General features: G+C 43.6%; 1 protein-coding gene across 1 annotated transcript in view; it reads right to left on the reverse strand.

Annotated features, from left to right (window-relative positions):
• Positions 1-4412: 4412 nt before the first annotated feature.
• CAB39 (calcium binding protein 39) overlaps positions 4413-20427 on the reverse strand; it is a 108612-nt gene continuing 92597 nt past the window's right edge. The window contains exons 6-9 of the mRNA XM_039469847.2: positions 14974-15033; positions 11243-11308; positions 7651-7794; positions 4413-7037 (exon numbers count right to left, since the gene is read on the reverse strand). Of these exons, the coding sequence (XP_039325781.1) occupies positions 6849-7037; positions 7651-7794; positions 11243-11308; positions 14974-15033 (459 nt within the window). The 3' untranslated portion in view covers positions 4413-6848. The remainder of the gene's footprint in view (positions 7038-7650; positions 7795-11242; positions 11309-14973; positions 15034-20427) is intronic.

Genomic DNA, 20427 nt, shown 5'->3' on the forward strand with positions numbered 1-20427 from the left:
TTGAGCCCCGTTAGAGGCTGCAGTGAGCTGAGATCGAACCACTGCACTCTAACCTTGGTGAAAGAGTGAGGTTCCATCTCAGGAAAAAAAAAAAAAAAAGCACTTTATCTGTATGGTCTTCCTCCAGAACCCCATACTCTCATCCTACTCAAAAGAAAAACAGCAGACAAATCCCAGTTATTTGGGAGATTCCACAAATAACTGACTAGTATTTTTCAAAACTGTCAGCAAAAACAAGAGTCTGAGAAAGTCTCCACTAAATAGAACATAGGGTCCTGGATGGAATCTGGGAACGGGAAAAGAACATCGTGGAAAACATAAGGAACTCAGAATAAAGTCTGAACTTCACTTAATAATAGTGTATCCATATTGGTGTCTTAATTTTAGCAAACATACCACAGTCATGTGAGATGCTGATAACAGGGAGGATGGGGTGCAGAGTATATGGGATCTCTCTGTATAATCTTTGCAACGTTTTCTGTGAATCTGAAACTCTTCCAAAAAATAAAGTTCATTAGCAAACAAAGCAATCAGGTACCTACCCCCTAAATTCTACCCTTCACATGTTACTCTCATGCATCTGTCCCGCCCTCTGTCATTCTTTTCACAGCCCCCTTAGACTGTCCCCGACTTTTTGCTCAAAATGGTGTCCAGGAAGCTCAGGGCAGTTGGGTCATGACATCCCAGGGTCTCTGTTGTTGCCCGGGTTTGCCCTAAGAATGCTCCATTTCCTCCAGCTCCGCACCTGCTAAAAACAAGGAGCTCTACTGCCACCCAGTGGACATTTTGAAAAAATGAAAGCAACTTGACTGCAGGGAAAGCTCAAGGGGACCGGCAAGGCAGAGGAGCCCCTTCAGGCGTCTTTGAGCTGCCCCAGCACCATTGGGTTGGCTCTGCCTCCACATGGACCCTAGCCCTCTCTCCACTGTCCCCATCCCAATTCTTATCTCAACCTGCACGTTTCCTAAATTCTGGCTCCAATTCCCAATTGTGCAATCATTTTGTTGGGCTAGAGTGTATCTTTCAAAAGTCTTTTTAAAAGGGGGCAGAACATGAGAAAATCTGGAGTTTTCCAGTCTTGTTAGCATGTTTGATGGCCATGAAGAACAGTTTGGTTACAGATAGTGTGTCTTACCCAGCTGCTTTTGAAAGGTGAGAGTCAGGAGGCATTGGCTGACTGGGGGACAGACAGCCTGTGTCTGGGGTCTCAGAACACAGGGAATTACGGGAGCTACAATTTGAGATTTGGGCAGCAGAAGCTGTGGTCAACAGCGGCTCTGCTGAGCTGGGCTTCTCCGTACCTGGTGTCAGGCTTTGATGCATACTTGGGGGCCAGCCTCTCTTAAATATTGAGGCAAAAGACAGAAAGGATGCTTCCAGAAGGGCAGGCAGCACTGTTAGCTGCCCCACTGGCCTCCTTTTTCAGGAGAGAGGCCTCTCACCTGGCTGACCATGGGCATGGCTGTGAGTTAGAAGAAACAAAATGAGCATGTCTTAGTTTGGGTTACCCCAGAAGCACACCCTTAGATAAGGGTTCCAATGTTGGTTATTTATTTGGGACTTGATCCCAGGAGACACGACAGAGTGGGATGTGAGCCAGGGATGGAAAGAATCTCACAAAAGGTTTCTAGCAAGCTGGTTAATACAGTGGGCATCAGAGCTCAGCCCTGATGTGGGCTCTGGAAGGTGGGAGTGCAGTCGTCCCAGCTGACGGCCAAGGACACTGGGGTATTTACCCACCAGCCATCATCCTCATCAGCTGAGGGCTGCTTCTGGAGACAGTCATTCCTGCATTTGGGGCCAGAGGGGAGCGCCGAGGCAGAGTCACAGGTGTTCGGAATGAACAGAAGTGGGTGTCAAGGACAGGATGTGAGGACTGACAGGGTTCAGATGACACAGGTTGGCACCCAACCCTACCTCATGCTCTGGATCTTCAAAGGAGCGAGATCCCAGAAACCTTAGGCAGATCCCAGGATCACAGAGATTCAGCTAAGGGAGGGCCGGATGAAGTGGCTCACACCTGTAATCCCAGCACTTTGAGAGGGTGAGGTAGGCAGATCACCTGAGGTCAGGAGTTTGAGACCAGCTTCCTGACCAACATGGAGAAACCCCGTCTCTACTACAAAATACAAAATTAGCTGGGCATGGTGGCGCACACCTGTAATCCCAGCTACTTGGGAGGCTGCGGCAGGGGAATCACTTGAACCCGGGAGGCAGAGAATGCAGTGAGCCGAGATGGCGCCATTGCATTCCAGCCTGGACAACATCAGGGAAACTCCGTTTGGTGGGGGAGGGGGGAGATTCAGCTAAGCGCGAGAAGGTGCCCCTGAGGTCAGGAGGGGGCTTGGTGCAGTGGGACTCTCACTTCCTTTTTCTCCACACAGGCGAGGCTTTAACATGATTGAGATATATGCAAAGGTTCCCAGGAATGTGTGTGAGCAGTTTCTGGAGCAGGGTCTTTGCTCCCTGGGACTGGTTTGGGCTGAAGGGGACTTCCGGTCTTCAAGCTGCAGCCCACGGGAAAGAAAGAGGGGGCCACCGAGGTGCAATGTTGCCTGGAAACTTCCTCTGGGCAGAAGCCTTCCCAGGTGACTTGCGGCTCTTCCCGCCTTTGCATGCCAGTTGCATCTCAACGAAACAGAAGCCTCAGCTACCAAAACTTAGAGCCAGACCATGCTGTTGCCACGGAATACCAAGATTTAGGTGATAATAAATTATTACCAAGGGCAAGGGGCTTTGAGCTAAAGCTCATCTGTAAAACCTGTCAATCTTGTGCAGAATGTTGAAAAATGTCAGTCTTTTCCTGCAATCTCTGGGGTCTTACCACTGAAGCGCTACCTAGAAAAAAACAAGTTTAACAAACTGCAGAGGATGAAGTCTCCTGCATAGAAACCAGGGGGTCACCATCCTTGGAGACTTAGCTCCTGGGGACCGTCCCCTCAGGTGGAACATGCCCCACCTTCCAGCCAGGGTGGGGACAGGCACTTGGCTGCCAGTTCTCCCAGACATGAGCAAGGCTTTAGAAGACACTAAGGGCACACACAGCATGACAGCGACAGCCAGCCTTTGTGCAACCACCATCCTCTTCAGTCAGCATGAATGACCGTGGCAGAGTTCCTGGAGGCTCGAAAGCTTATGGTCCGGATCAGGCACTTCTTGGGTCTTAAGTGCTTGGTGGCAGGCGTGCTGGCTGACAGTAAGCAGGATGTTAGCAGGTAGAAGCTGATGGTTTCGTAATGAAAACCTCCAGTGGGGTATGTTCAGACTGTTCCTGAGGTTTTCTGCAGGCTTGGTTTTTGGGAGCCAGCGGGACTGAGATTACTAAGCGGGGAAACTCTTACCCTGTCCTTCACGTCATCTGGAAATCAGATGGTCAGCAAGCATTTGGCCCTGAAAAACGTGGTGGGGACACAATGGCCCGGGAGAACACTCCTGACACATCCAGGAGCACCTGAAGGTTGGTGTGTCCTGGCTGCCGTCTACAGGACTTTGGCATATCCGTGGGTTGGCTTTCTCATGACCTCGAGTGGCTCTAGCCTCCAGAATGAACATGGTATTGGGCACTGACTGCAGCCTCAGAGCACTTTCCTGATTGTGGGGGTTTGGGGGGACCTTGCTGGGTCCTTACTGGGAAGGCTGGGTGAGAACTGCACTACTCCCGAGCTGCCGGCAGTGCAATGTTCTGGGGCTTTCTTGGCAAGGGGAGGAGGGCATTTGATTGGTAATTACGTAGGAAGCGGAATTTGAGCTGAAGCGCGAATCCAGTACTTAGCCTGGAGATCCTAGGAAGTGGCAAAGTCACAAGTTATGACTTAATGGGCCTTTGTCGCCTTCGGGGAATTACAGCACACAAGGAGACTGAACTACTTGGCAGAAATAACAAACAGGACCTTGTTACCCAGATGAAGTGTTTTTGGCAAAAGTGCGTCCCTTGCCTTCATTCCAGAGAATAAAGACTTCATTGACTGATGGGTGAAAATAAATCCGTAATTAAGGATTACAAGGCACCCTGGAAGACAGACCAGGGACATCCTTTGTTCCTGCTTCTTCCATGGTCCCCTGGCCTTCACGATCATTTCCCTCTAGTAACCTGTACATACTGCGGGCTGAGAGCTCTAGCTCAGCCCTGCAGTGTCGACAACAAAGCAGCACAGAACCAAAGACCGAGGAGCTGCTCCTCCAACGTTAGGTCTAAGAAATGGTGCCATTTAGTTTTACTCAGGAAAGGTACAGAAAACATGGGCAGGGGGAGAGTCAAGTGAAGCCCTGAATAGGATCGGTGGGCAGGAATGGGTGTTAACTGTCTCTCTGCTTTCAGCTGGTGACAAGATTCGTGCTTGTGTGTCTCCTGATGCAGCTGTTCACAGTTAACACAAACACAACTGTCTATAATACATCATAAAGACAGACGATGCTGTTTCTCCAAAATTTTATTTTAATTTAAATTACAGGGCCAGCCAAATATTCTGATAAGAAATTCACTTTTCCTCAGGAGAAAGAAAATGCTTTCGTGGCATTGTTAACAAATGTATACATCTCCACTTTTTTAAGGGTTAAAAATCACATAAGTCACTGCCTTAGGTAAAATTAAACCTTTATAACACAAAAAGAAACCACTTCCAGTATCATAGTCTTGGTAATATGAATATATTAAACGATCATAACTTCAAATGCAACATTTCATCCTTAAATGTTTTCACATTGTTTTGCTTAAAAACAAAACCCAGAAGTCTTTATTTACTACCTTCAGATTCCAATGCGAGAGTAACCCACGAACGCCTCCGCCACGCCGCACCCCTCCCCCACTGTCTTCCACCAAGGCTACGTACGACATCATTGCCACAGTGGAAGCTGTTTTACTGTTTAGGTTCTAAGAATGAGCTTGGCAGGAGACATTTCTTCCACTTGGTGTAATCCATGTTTTCACACTAACTCCATACACACAGCACGACACCACAATAGCCAGGACGCCACATCACCGCCAAGTCTGCCTTCCTAAACATCCAAGAGTTTCTTTTCAAGGAGACTAGATTGCCTTTCCTACTTTCCCTAGAAAAACATGAATTAATTCACACAGATTCTGGTACAGACAGTCTCAGTCTCAGGAAGAGCCAATTAGGACACAGACTGCCGTTTTAATAAAAATAAAATATATCTCTATGTTCTGGAACTATCTTCCTAGCTGGTGTTCCTTGAAGGTTTAAAAACCTGCTGAAACAGCAATTGGGAGGCCCATTTTACTGGCCAATATATAATTCCATTAGTTAGAGAGGCTAGCAAAGAATAATCATATCAATTTCTTAATCAGCTGCAGCCATGCTGAATTTGAACTGGCAAACTCTGATTTGTAAGTCGTTAGTTGTGATCTTCGTCGTATCACTAAAATGAACAGATAACCATTCTAATGACTTGACATAGATAGAGTCTAGAAGACACTGTTCTGCCGTGGTCACAGTAACAAAAAAGTGGTGCAAAATCAGTTACTTTATAAATACTGATAATTTGCAGCATTAAGGAACAGGACATTAAAAAAAATAAATTTTCCCATAGGACACCTATGACTAGGAACTCTTCTTTTTCTAAGAGAAGCCGAAGTTTTCATTATTCAGTTTCACAACTACTGTACTGGGTTACTTAGTCTAAGAAAGAAAAGGTGCTGTACAGAGGTTTCCCACACACACACGCACGCACACATACACACACAAAGAATCAGCATTAATTTAGCATAATCTCTATCATTCACAGATCTGGCGGATTCGTTAACTCACTTTAAATGAATAAGGCCAATAGGATGCAGGAAGGTGTGGCTGACTGAGCTCCAGGGCTGGATCTAGGCTTATTGATGGCACCCCATTAGGTAACTGAATACAAAGGATTGGTTTACTTTTTTCTCTCTTAATGCTGTGATATTAAATGTTAAATCAGCATTTTCATGTGATCTGAAGTATTTCAATTACATATGAGCATTCATTGTTTTTTGCAAAAACTCAGTATTAGGTAATAGTTACATACTACTACAATAACATTCCTCTGCTGTACAAATTAAACCATTTAAAAGAAATGAGCATTCTAAGAATTATATACAAAAGAAACCTGTAAGCAGTGTTGAAATGAAATGCAAGGTGTCATTGCTAGCTCTACTGTTTTAAAATATCTTCAAAAAGTAAAATTAACAAATACTCTTCAACATATCCAGGTTTACAAGTCTCAAGAAAATCAAATGTCGAAAAATTCTAGAAAGCTGTGAAAAGCATATATACATTTTCCTTATGACCTTATGAGGCTTCTTCACACTTTTAAGAAGTTGCTAAGTTTCAGTATCAATTTATTGGCATGTCAACTTTATCTGCCCCGAAATTCCCATTTTTGGATACAGTTCCCCTCTGATTTCAGATAAAGCTCTGCGTGATCTTCCTTTAGCAAAGGCGCGCGATCTGACGCAGGGATGCCAGGTGTGCGCATGCCACACTGCACTCAGATCGCCAGCAAAGACGGGTGCAAACACATAGGTCTAATCTGATTGGATCAATGCCCTCTTCCCTAAACCACACTCTCATCCACACATTTGCCTTCATGAACCCAGCCATGTTCAGAACTCCCGCAGCACACGGAGTCTTTGAATTCTGAAATGACACAAAGATCAAGAGAAAGCCCACATGTGCCCTAGTGTGCAAGCAGCAGCAGCTACGATCTCCAACCTGGACTGAAAAACAAAAGGGTAAAATGAAAAACCGTTCACTTAACAGTAGATTAGCAGTAATGTTCCTCACGAATCAATAAGAGTGCCTGATGCTGAATAGCTAACAGCAAACGCTGAATTTGGATTTAATATAGATGTTTATTGGAGATTAAGCTTCTTGCTGAGCTGGTCTCTTCAAATCCCTGATCTGTTTAACTAAATAGGTCTTCTCGTCATTGAACTGCTCATCCTCCGTCCTGTCATTCTGAAACTTGCTGAGGAACTCTATGAGTTTGGTCTGGTTCTTGAGGAGGATGTCTAGGATGGGCTGTGTCTTGTTAGGATTGGCTACAAACACCTGCATGGAGAGAAATGCACGTCAGGCACAAAGAAAGAACAAAATGCAGAGACACACGTGAGCTGCGGCCACAGCACAGAAAAGCATGCGTCTATGCTCTCTGGGCTGGTGGTGAAGTCAGGGTAATTAGGTTTTGCTTTAAGCCTTATTTTACAATTTGGAGAAAAAAATCTTAATAATTACATGTTTTAACACAAATACGGCTAATAAACTCACTCTGCCAGCCCTGAAACAGTGTCTAGTATTAAATAGAGACTCTGATTTTAGAATAAAATGGGCAGAAATTACTTCTCAGCACAAGAGGTCAGACTGGATTTTAAGAATGAAACGTCTACAGAAAGCATGAAGAAATGCTTTTGTTTTGCAGTTAATAATCTTCTACTCCAAAGATTAGTGACACTCCTCTGTAAACTTGCTTGTTCCCAAATCCAAATAGTAACCCCTGTTTCCAGGTCTACCTTTCTGTTTAAAAGTCATAGCACACAAATATGAAAAGTGACTGAACTTAATTATGTCACCTGGATTACCAAAACGAGGCTAATAATTTCAGTTGTTTGTGAATGGAAGATGAACAATCTGAGTGGAAAGCGTCCTGATGGTTTTACTACTCTACCTTAAAAACGTGAAAGGCCTCAAACTGGATGTTGCGACTTTTGTCTCGCAGCAGGTTCATCATTAACTTGAGGTTCTCAGGTTTACTGATGTATTTTGTCATAATTGTGAAGTTGTGTCTGTCTAGTAGTAGTTCACCAAGAAGCTGAAAAGACATTTAAACAATTACTCTTACACTGTCATTAAGATTTAAAGAAAAATCAAAGTTCATAAAAACCAATGTATTTTATAATCATCACTAAGTACAGAATATTAGCAGACACTCAAAAGCTTGAAGAACCGAACTGAATTATGACCCCAAAGCTATCAAGGGCCTACTCTCTGCCACCTTTCCTCGAGGAGAGGACATCTAGGGCAGGCCTGGCACTGCTCTCTGCAGGGGATGCCCCTTCGGCCCAGGGTGGGAGACCATCACAGCCTATCCTTACACGTGCATCTGTGTTGGCTCATTAAAAAGAAACTATTCAAGAAAATGGTCAAAACAAAGTTATCAATTATTTCTGTTAACTAACCACAAACCTTAGCTTAATTTAAAACAATTTTTAAAATTTTATTTAGCAGGACTTCCCAGGATAAAGGGTTTTCTGTCTGAAGTTTTCCATATGTGTACGCTGCACATGCCACAGGTTCAATTTTTCTTACTGCTAATTCAGAAAGATTTACACCAGTGAGTATTTTTCTGCTTCTCCTCAAGTATCCTGAAGACAATCCAGTGTTTTCTTACTGACCCCCCATCATCACTAATGATACCAATTATGCTAAAAAACATCTGTTTGCTTCAGGGTTTACTAATTTCTGGAGAGCTGGTTATACCATAGAAACGCCTAGTTTTTAAACTGTCACTGCACCCTCTAGGTTTTCCTTTTCCTAAAACCAGCAGTCACTTCTTCAGGTTGTGGGCAGTGGGGCAGGCGCCAAGCTGCGGTCCTCGTGGGCAGAGGCAGAGCAGTGGAGAGCTCGGTCCCTGGCGCCAGAACGCCTGGGTTCCAGCCCTGGCTCCCTACTTCTTGTGAGGGCTAAGGGAAGAAAAGCCGCGAAAAGCGCCACTGTGCCTTGCTTTACTGCTTTTGTTGCCTCCTGTCCGGGTTTCTGGCTATGTCTAGATAGCTGAAGTCTCCAGACAACTGATCTCTGGGTAAGTAACCCATCATCATAAGAAGTAAAAAATAAGCTGATGTGCAAGAAAACAAATCTATTTTACTTAGGCTTTATAAGGAACTCAGGAAGAACTCAAAAGCTTAGACAGGCTTCACATCAATGTGAATCACAAAATCTATTCTTACGGTGAGAAGCAACCAGTATCTACTCTTAGGAAGATTCAAAAGTTAGTATTACGTGACTTATAGCTTTCATGGTATTTTTTCTCTATCACAGAACCAAAGAAAATCTGAAAATGGATCATTTCAGTTATCTGAAGGAAGGTGGCTTTAAATACATAATCCTTTTTTAAGTTTTTGAGACAGTGTCACTCTGTCGCCCAGGCTGTAGTGCAGTAGCACAATCCTGGCTCACTGCAATCTCCACCTCCCAGGCTCAAGCAATTCTCATGTCTCAGCCTCCCAAGTAGTTGGGACTACAGGCTTGTGCCACCACACCTAGCTAATTAATTTCTGGAGATCTTTTTAGTAGAGACAGGGTTTCACCATGTTGGCCAGGTTGGTCTCGAACTCCTGAACTCAGGTGATCCACCTGCCCTGGCCTCCCAAAGTGCTAGGATTACAGGTGTGAGCCACCGTGCTCAGCCCAAACATGTAATCCTTTACTAAAAAACTTGAAGTCTTGCATAGGAAATATAAATTTTCTGGCAAAATAAATATGGGAATAAATAAATGCCAATGTGGCTACAAAAAAGAGTGCAAATTAAAATCCATCTTTAAAGCACTAGTGGTGCGGAAGCCACTCTGTGTGCTCATCAGGCGCTCACAGGCCCACCACTAACGTGAACTGCAGGAGCCAGCGACTTGCTTTACATCCACTCCTAAGGGCTTGCAAATGGTGGTCTCAGCCTTTCTTTTCATGTTGGTAACTCTGAATGGCAGAGGGTCTTGAAAGCCTTTCTCCTTATCCAAACAGCCCAAAAATCCAACATTTGGTCAAAGTTGCCAGTAACCCCCCTCCCCACTTCCTTCTATAATGGCCCTAGAAGCTACTGTCCTGGACTATCCTGCCTGGCCTTTGTGGTCTTAGAAGATACTGACTCCAGTGAACTGTGTGCATTCGTGTAACCACTGGCAAGAGCAGTACACCTCAGCTCTTTGAGGATCACAGAGCAGGAGAGACCCCAGGAACCTCCGCTCTATCACACAGATGTCCAGGGAGGAGAAACTCCGCCCATAGCTGCCAGAAGTTCTATCCAACCCCACAGATGAAAGGACAGCAGATGATCCTCTAGCCAGGGGAGGCGGGGAAAAAATCTTTAGGGAGCCCCAACACTAGACGAAGAGGAGGGCTGGGAGGCTGGGCCCAAGCAACAGCAATGAATGGAAAAGCACGGGGTCTGGCTGGACTGTGCCTGTGCCCCAGCTGTGGCTGTCACAGATCCCCTACTGCAGGAATTACAGCCTTATTGGAATAAGGAATATACTGGTCCGAAAGAAAGGACTGATTGAAAATGTGGATGGTGGGGCGTTCCTATCAAAGGACATAGTGTTCCAGATGCTCCTGGTGTCCTCTAGTCTTTCCACAGAAAGACAAGGTCTTCAAGGGAGATTTCCCCATGGTAGGAAGGGGATGAGGGGACGGAGTCTTGGTCTATCTGTCCAGACACCTATGGCAGTGGGGGGGACTGTGGGCAGAGTCAAATTTTAAATGGACCTGGCAAAAAAACTGAATGAAATTATGACTTCCCCGCAAATCCTCTGTGATTTTATCTATAGCTGCTGTCAGGAGTGCTTACTGACAGAACGGAGGGTATGCTTTTATCAACTGCTTTAAGAATTTTCTACAGCGGAGTCAGCAAACTATCAAGGGCCAAACGGTAAATATTTTAGATTTGCAGGCCATAGGGCCTCTGGGCATCTCTTTAATTCTGCTGCTGGAGCTCAAAATAGCCATAGACAATATGTAAATAAATGAACACGTCTTTACTCCAGTAAAATTTCACTTACAAAACAGGTAGTTGGCTGGATTTAGCCCATGGGTTGTAGTTTGCCTTGTTCTAGAGTTTACATCTTAAATTTCACATTTGATACAAAGCAGCCAAGCCTGTCTACGGTCCATAGCCTCACACGCACATCGCCTCTCCCCACCCTCACACACCTGCCTGTGCCGCCCAGGAGCACAGCACCTGCAGTGCCTTCATCTTAGTTGACAGGACTATGGCTCAGAATCTCAAATAATGCATCGCTAGGAGACAGAAGTCTTCTTCAAACTCCTGCGCTTTCCCTTTGCGTATCTCTGCCTTACAAGGAGGTAGGAAAGTGCCCGCATGGCTCACTGTCCAACTCCACCCATTTCTGAAAAATCCTAACTGTGGGCAAGGGTATTTATTTCTCCCAAAGGTCTACGACTCATCCAGGACATCTCCCTTTCCCCCAAACCAAATTTCAAACACAAAGTGCAGAAAAATAAGCTATATGAAAGGTCTGTCATACCTTGAGTGACTGTCTTTTTGTCACGTAATTTTCTGAATGAAGTAACTTCTCATATTCACTGAAAAACTAAGAGATAAGAAAAAATATATCAGGATTATTGCAGGGGAAAAAAAAGACTGGTAGGTAACATTGTAAATCAACTTAAGGACACACTTCTCATACCATGAAGGCCGACGGTTTCCCTAGCTCCCCTGCCATTCTGTTTCATGTCTTCCTCTGATGTGATTGCTCTGAGACCCTCAGGTGATCCCACCAATCCCTTCCATGAAGAGGGCTCCTGGGACTGAGCCCCCTCCCCACCGCAGTTCCAGCCAGGCCCATAGAGAGAGCTTAAATCCAGGCCTGTCACCCCAAACTCCATATGCACAAAGCCTAACTCCCTGACCCCACACTTCTGCTTGTTGAGTCTGCTCTCATATCTTGGTGTTAGATTGAAAAATTCATATTTTTTATAAACAAGAACTCAATTTGCTCAAAGCACAACCACAAAGAGAAAAGTTACCTGCTCTTTCAATGTATCAGGCAAACAGAGAAAATAATTTAGAATAGAAATTTGGAGAGGAGAAATTCAGCACTATGTTAACCAGGCAGATGGCCCACACAAGGTGAGGCTTAGGCTCAGATCTGACGGATGGGAAGAATTTCGCTCAGAAATGGCGGGGAGAAAGGAGATTCCCGGGAGATAAAAAAAGTAAGGGCAGAGCACGAATGAAGCCCCGGGGAGAACAAATGCCGCAGACTGAAGAACTGACAGGTCCACTGAATCTTCAAAACAGTGGTCACTGGCAAGAGTGGCATTGCTGGAATGGTGAGGGCTAGAAGCCCAATAAAGCAGAGAGTTAGAAAACTGAAATGATGAGCACTCGGGGCCAAGGCTATCCTTCAAAAACCTGGTAGATAAGGCCAGTTGGCCTTAAGATTTTATTTTTTGTCTGTCTGAGTAAACCACAGACATTTAAGACATTCTAAAAGTCTGCAGCACTGGGATGACTGCTGGATCTTGGTGCTTTCCTGAGACTTTCCTTCGGTCATGGCGAGTGAGTGCCAGGGGATGCCTGCTTTGTCATCTGTCTGTGGGAAAACTATGGGTGCCCAGGATTCATGGTGGGTCCTCATTAGCCATTCATCTGTGGTCTAGAGCAGGGGATGGCAAACTACGACCTGCTGCCTGTTTGTAGAAAGTTCTTCTGGAACGCATCCATGCTCATTTGTTTCTTGAACGTGAATTCACTGTTATGTTTATGTATTATTTACCGCTGCTTTCATAGAACAACAGACAGGAGAGTTAACAGAGACCACAAAGCCTCGAATATTTGCTTTATTGGTTTAGAGCTAACACAGAATTATACATGATTTCTTTTGCCTACTTCTTGGCAATTGGCCATCTATTTAGTAAGTATTTCAGTTAGATTTCTCTCTTTTCAGAAAGAGCTGTTAAGTCTGCCTTCTCAAATGATCATCGAACTGGTGATCAAAACAACTGGCCCTGCTTTCAGTAACAAAATATATATGCCTCAAGTTCTTGATAGAAAATGCAAGTTAAGATTTCCTGCTGCATAATTCTTTGGACAAGCTTGGTTGCAAGAAGTTTTTCATGGAGAACTGCCTGAAGAGTATGTATATAGTCCCTGTTTCCTTCCAGTTACGTTAGATTTTTTTCTCTGAATTAGGACAAAGGATAAGTAACGAACCTAGATCCCTGCCCTCCTGCCCACTTCTGGGTTCCTCAAAGATTGCTTTCAGGGAACTGCACCGGAATTGGGCATTTTATTTACTGCAGAGCCATGGCAATGGCTGTCCACCACATGACACTGTAACTTGACTCTCCTGTAGGAATGCCAAGGGGAGAAATTTGTTTCAGGTCCCAGTGCTAGGAAAGGCTACTTTTCTTTTGGGCAGCCAGCATATATTTTACTCTACAAATACTGTCATCTTTTAACTGCTTTTCTTTCTTTCTATGCTTTGGTTATTAGAAAGCTCAGAGCCAATGTGTACCAGAATTTAGAGCATGCATTTTGGTGCAATAACCTCAGCTGTGGCTGTAAATTACCCACATCCCCCACTGCTTCTCCCCCTGTAAGATCTGACTGCTTTCCATGTATTTATTAGTTGCCTCACATACATTTTTCTAAAATCCCGTTAACTGATGTCATCTATTAATAACATGCAGGAAGCCATTTTACTGAAGAGTAAACAGATTTCACTGTAGCAAATGTCTTAGAAATTAGCCAGTCTGTGACTCTGGTAGGCCTTAAATTACTGGTATGTTAAAAAATCTTTGTGTTGATGATAAATGAGCTAACATTTATTAAATGCTTTCTGTGTCCTGGCACTGCGCCATGTTCATCACATAAACATTCTAATCCTCACAATGACCCCAGAAGGCAGGTATTATGAAGAGCCTTGTTCAGGGCAGAAGACCCTGAAGGCACGGACGGTGCATCAAGGCAGTGGCTGAAGTCTTCCTAGCCCCCAAGGCAGGGATGGGACTTGCAGCCAGACTCCAGGCAATCAAAGGCTCAAGTCCATGCTTCTAACTACTGTAAAAAGGCCCTGATGATGACAAGGCTCCCATTTTAAAGCAATGAACATACAAGAAGAAACACACCCCCATCCAAATATACATGAGCTGAAATAAGAGACCAGCAATTTGTAAGCCATTTATGAGGCTACTTCTGAGGGACTTAGGTGCTCATGTTGTGTCATGATCTTACTGGGAGTGGAGTGCAGGGGGAAAAGATAGGAAAAAAAGAACACAAAAGAACGAGGAAGCATAGATTTTTGCCTCTAAGAATCTCATAATGTATTTGAACAGCAAAGTGAATAATGAAGTATTCATAATACTTAGGATTTCAAAAATTTAAACAAGTAGTGGGAAAATTAAAATCTAAACCAAATCTTGCAGGACAGATAGGAATTTTAAGTGGACTGTCATTCTCTAACTTCTCTAAGGGTACCTATCAGAATCTTCGAGGATGTGTAGTTAAACAGTGTATCACAACAGTGTGTTTGTGGGGATCCTGGAAGATCCTCCTGAGGCTGCAGAACTGGCAGCGGTGGAAGAGATCGTTTCACGTGGCAGCCCTAGAGGCGGCTGTGCGGGTCTAGGGAAATCAAGTTATCAAGCACTCTGGGAATCATTTACAAATCTCTGGGGGACACTATGACCAGGAACATCTGACATTGACTCAGTGCTGGAAGGGACCTTACCGACAGGCTAGTCCAATGTCCTCATTTTACAATAAGGACGGACTTCTAAGTCCCCAAGCGGTTAACTGCCTTGGCCATGGCCACAAAGGAGTTAGCAGTAGAGCAGGAGCAGAGCCGGGCTCCCATCCCCTCTGGCCAGTGCTGCTCTCATCCTATCAGCTGCTGCCTCCCTTTCTCTCTATTTGTATGCAGCAGAAATGTGGGGCAACTGATGGAAAAGGAAGGAAAAGTTAAAAAGTCAGATAATTTTCCTACTATCTTTAACTATCATTTTAGCAGCAAAACGCTCTATTTTCCTCTTTTAAAGCAATAAAAGCTTCAAAGGGCAGTATGTCAATCAAAAAGATCTACTTCTGACCAAGTAATATTCTACAAGCTGTTTTAGTAGAGAAATAACTACAGCTCCATTTATAAGCATTACATACACAAAATAAATATTCTAGTATAAAACCTAATTTAAGGCTTTCATTTCTGGTAACAGAAGTTACAATTTATTATTTAAAAATATTTCATATACTTACTCTATCATAATGCTGTTCCAAAAATTCTGCACTGAGCAATTTATGTCTTGTAAGTAAATCCTAGAAAAAGAAAAAAAAAATCTTTTTACAGTTGTTCTCCAGGTTTTCAAAGAGAATCTTAAACATTTCACACCATTTTACCTGACAAAAACCGTTGTTAGAAATCACCATACTTAACATTTGTTCATGAATTGTACTAAAAATGTGGATTCCTTAAAAGCAAAACACAATCATTATTAAAACTGTAATTTTAATAATCATGATGAGTCATGGATCTATAGCTCTTTGAAGGAAAAATTATAAAAGCAATGGAAATATAAACTAAAAGAAAAGAACAAGGAATTGTAGTGAAATTAAAGTTAACACTCCTCAAGTGAGCTGGTTATTTAAAAATAAAAACAAAAACATCAAAGCTAACAGTAGTGGTAAATTGTCAAATAGATTTCCACGCCCACTTAGTGCTCCTGCGGAGAAAGAGGAAATTTTATTAGAATAAGTATTAGAGGCTCTATTTTTTTCCTCCTAAATTCAATCACATTCAGTTTCACAGCGAATGAGCATTTTTTTAAAAGGTAGAACGTGTTTTAAAAGCTCCATCATACTATGAACATTAGCTTCTAGGTAAGCAGAATGCTGGTGCGATAACGTAGAATTAACAATGAGTGTGACCTCCAGTATGATTTTGTATTACTATGAAACAGAACCTATGCCTCACCCCATAACTTTCCCAAGGATCGATCATTCAGAAATATTTACTATGTGCCACGTAAAGTTTAGGTGCTAGGGCTTCAAAGACAAAAAGATGTGATCCCTGCCTTCAAGGACCTGGAAGTCAGCAATGGACTAGCCTTGGTCTCACTGGGTGGGAAGAGAAAGGGAACAGGTGACAGCAGGAGTGCCTGGCCAGCAGCTGCTGAACTAATGGATCAACGTCCTTTGTACCACTGCTAAAGAGGATAATGCCAATCACCGCCTTTCTCCCAACCAACTTTCCTAGTCTTCTTTCCTGTTTATGTTTGAAGGTTGCCCAGGTTACCAAGAACTTGTGTTTCCTGAAGTATGCTGACATGAAATACTGGTTCTGAGAAATGCTTTAAGAAATGTCCCATGGTCAAACAAACGAGGGGAGTGCCACAGCTTGCTCGATGTCAGGTCCCAGACTCTATAGGGAGCTCTTTTGTCACCTACTTTCTGTTAACATCCTTCCTGAAAAGGCCTCTGTACAGGCTTTCCCCACTGCCTGGTTATCTATTGCTCACCCTTCAGACGGCCACTCCTCCTAACTGGGCACCAGCATGAAAGCATTGGACACAGCTCTGACTTTACACTGGTTAGTGGGATTATTTGATTCAAGTCTCTCTTATACTACACTGTAAGTTCCATAAATACAAGGATCATGTCTCTTTTCATTAACCTTTGAATCCCCAGCACCTATGTAGTGCCCAGCACATAGTAAGAGCTTAATATTTAATAAATGAATGAATGAACCAATAAAAACAGGGAACATGTTTGGAAAAAACCACCACATTCAGCAATCTTCAAAGTATGTTTTGTGAAGGTTTCTAACCCCACCCCAAAGACAGTTGTTCAAACTGCTGGATAGGGTATGTGTTGTATTTCCTGATTGTAACAGGGATGCCCAGGAATGACCGACCCAATTTTTCCCAAATCCTCATGGAGGACTGGACAGACAAAATTAGAAAACCTGGAGTTAATATTTTGAGTACCCTCAAGAGCTTGGCAAGAAGTGCTACAACGCAGGGGAAGGAGAAGAGGAAAGAAAGAGAATTTCTATTATCGTACCTTGGTCCATGGGGTCACAGATGCAAAGGAGTGAGGAACATGAGGACCTGAAGGGGAATGTATCAAGTACGGACAGCATCATTTAGCATGCTATTGTGGTGTGTTTATGGCTGGTGTCCTGCTGTGGAGGTGCCACAATGGCAAGGTTTGTCTTAAGGTTCACTGCTGAATCCCCCGCACCTAAAGAATAGTGCCTTGCTGAAGTGGGTGGATCATCTGAGGTCAGGCAAGACCAGCCTGACTAACATGGTGAAACCCTGTCTCTAAATACAAAAAATTAGCTGGGCGTGGTAGCGAATGCCTATAATCCCAGCTACTCCAGAGGCTGAGGCAGGAGAATCCTTGAACCAGGGAAATGGAGGCTGCAGTAAGCTGAACACCGTTGTACTCCAGCCTGGGCAACAAGAGCAAAACGCCATTAAAAAAAAAAAAAAGTGCCTGGCACAGAGCAGACACCGAGAATCTTCCCATGTAGGGGAGATTCTGTGTGTTATTATCTGGAAAGTTAAGAAACTGTTGCCAACCAAAAATCAAATCTCAATGGCCTTTGGGTGGGAGAGATTGAATGGGGCACTCAGAGTCTGCTCAAGGAGGAGCTGGACCCAGGTATAAGAGGATGAAAACCCTTTGATAAGAAGGGTCATTCAAAAGCCTGGAGTGGGGTTGGGGGGTAAAACACCAGTAGGAAAAGAGCAACTGCTAAGAGCCAGCACAGAGAAAACGGTGAACTAAGCCAGGAGGAGGAGGGGATGAGGACGCTGGCAGCGCCTGTGTCTACTGAGAGATGAGAAGGGACTTAGCCTAGTGACTGCAGCCAAAAACTCCGGACAGCTCAAACCGGGGTGAGCGCGGGGTGTATGTGGAAACCAACAGAATAGAATATAAAGGGCAAAGGGCATGTGGACCTGCAGAGTTTAGAGTGCATGTGACCCGGACCAGCAGAGTTGCTCGGTCAGTCAGCAGAGGGAAGAAGAAAAGGATTCCTGATCTTCCATCTATCTGAATTCCAGTCTATTCCAGGCCCTCATATAACAGAAGAAAGACTAGGAATCACTTCCCAAGTCCAGAAGACTGAGCAGTCAACTTTTAGGGTGGGCTGAATTTAAAAGCTTCCTAAAAGCTTGAGTTTAGGCCAAAACATCACGTGACTAAGACAGCCCTGAATCTCTGAAGAAATCCTGCTAACCCGGGGGCTTATTTTCACACTTTGGCAAACCATTTGGCCCTATTTCTCACTTGAGGTTTGACTGTGTCTAAAGACAAGAAATTCTTCCAGCTGTGTGATTCACCTCTGGAGCTTTTATAGTGAGAAAGTTCTTCCTGTGCTAGGGTCAAACCTACCCCCAAGTTCCTTCCAGGAACCACTGAGCCGACAGACATGTGCTAGTCCATTTTCTATGGGCCTTGCTTCAAATACAAGTAGTGATCTCATGACAGGCCCCTACCGAGTCTTCTCTTCTCCAGGCTAAATACGTCCAGTTCCTTTAACCACTCCTCCAATGACAGGGTTCTGAGTCCCTCTCACCATCTACTGTCTTCTGAATGTCATCTATTTGTCTATGTGCCTCTTAAAGTATAGCACCTGGAATGGAACACATTTATGTGTTGTTACCTAATAAGCTCACAGTGGAGTGAGACTATCAAGCTCCTTAGGCTACATACTACATGGTCACATAGAGCTCTGCGGGAACACATTATCATACTGCTTAATTGTATTGGAGGTATTCAAAATTGTTTACTCAAAGTGGGCCCTGGGAGGCAGCCTGCCTGCCTGGGTCCAAAGTTTGACTTCCTCATTTATTGTCTGATTTCGATCAACATCTCCAGGCTGCACTTCCCTGGAAAGTCAGTAATAACAATACTTCCTTCCTAAAGTATGATATGAAAACATCTACATTCTAGTAATTATTATACTTGGTATCTCATTTTCTTTTTTTTTTTTTTTTTTACACATTGCTCAACTGCTCACTAGCTTATTCTTTATTGCTGTTGTATTAGGTTGCACTTACTGTATAAACTTACTTTACGTAGAATATAAAATATGCCATTCACAGGATTTCCCTTTTTGACCTTGGTTCCAGGAATTCAGAATGATAAAAAGTCAAATTATTGTACAAACAAAATACTGTACACTAAGTGTACAAACCTGGAAAGGTAATCTTAGCATCTGATCTTTGCTGTAGCAGAAGCTTATTTTCAGTGTTGAATAAGAAGACACTAAAAGCTCGATGCAATAATCCTTTGTCAATGTTCTCATTCAGGTGACAATTCTTCTTGGTCTCAGCCCCAATTTTATTGTCATTTTCATCAATAAGTATACACATCTCTGCCAGGAGTTGAACCTGTTGCTCGTCGAGGTGGTCAGTGTTTATTTCAGGCATCATTACAAAATGTCTGATCTGTCCTAGAACACTGAGCGTTCTCCGGACACGGACAACCACCCGGTATCTCATTTTCTATTAATTATTTTTGTGTGATTCCTCTATCCCACGTTTTATACAGTTGGGTCAAGTGGAGGAACTCAGTTATCTGTATTTAATGTCATCCTGCTATATTCTGGTCTCTCTGGATCTTTCTAAGTTTTAGGATCCTCTGTTATCTGTTGTCCTTCCCTTCATGGCTAACATCTATACATTTAGGATGCCTTGTTACCCTTTATTTCAGTTATTAATAAAAACATTCAGCTGTGCTGGGTGGGGAAAGCCCCATGGAGATTCACTAGAAGGTCCTTTGTAGGGTGACGGCAATTTACTTGCCAAGAGCGTATGGATATGACATACGACTCGTTGTGAATCACTATACTGAAACTCCATCCAGCACAGCTATTTTACAGTTTCCATGAAAACAGATTTGTAGAAGTATACATCTAGCATATCCTTACAATGAAGGAGTAATTCTAACAGCTAATGTTTACTGCACAGATACTGTGTGAAGGCATAGTAACTGATATGCTCATGTTACCTGCTTCTGAACAGATGAAAAGACTGAGGTGAAATCAGCAGCAGAGATGGTTTGAACCCAGGCAGCCACACTTTTTTAACCCCCAATCCACCAGTACCGATGAGATCAGTATGACTGAACTTCCTCTTAGTGAATGCATGATAGGTGTGGGTGCAGTTTCCTTTCCAAAATGCTCAGAAACCATCTCTTTACAAGTAATTTCTAGAAGCTTATGCAGGTAAAGTATCAAGCTGCAAATTCCATCAGACTTCTGGGGAATCTACCTTCTTTCAATCTAGAACACTGGAAACATATTTTTGGCCTTCTAATGCCCCTCCCCATCTCAATTCCTCAAAAAAAAAAAAAAAAAAAGAAAAAGAAAAAAAATTAACAAATATTTGGCCATCTGAGTTTTAGACATATTTAGAGCTTTTTTTTTTTTTTTTTTTTAATTTAAAAAATCAGAGTCTCACTCTGCCGCCAGGCTGGAGTGCAATGGTATGATCTCAGCTCACTGTAACCTCTGCCTCCCAGGTTCAAGGGATTCTTGTGCCTCAGCCTCCTGAGTAGCTGGGATTATGGATGGGCACATGCCACCATAATTGGCTTTTGTATTTTTTAGTAGAGACAGGGTTGGGCAGGCTGGTCTTGAACTCCTGACCTCAGGTGATCCACCCACCTCGGCCTCCCAAAGTGCTGGGATTATATGCA

This window comes from Saimiri boliviensis, chromosome 5, assembly GCF_048565385.1.
Source record: "Saimiri boliviensis isolate mSaiBol1 chromosome 5, mSaiBol1.pri, whole genome shotgun sequence".
NCBI classification, from domain to species: Eukaryota; Metazoa; Chordata; class Mammalia; order Primates; family Cebidae; genus Saimiri; species Saimiri boliviensis.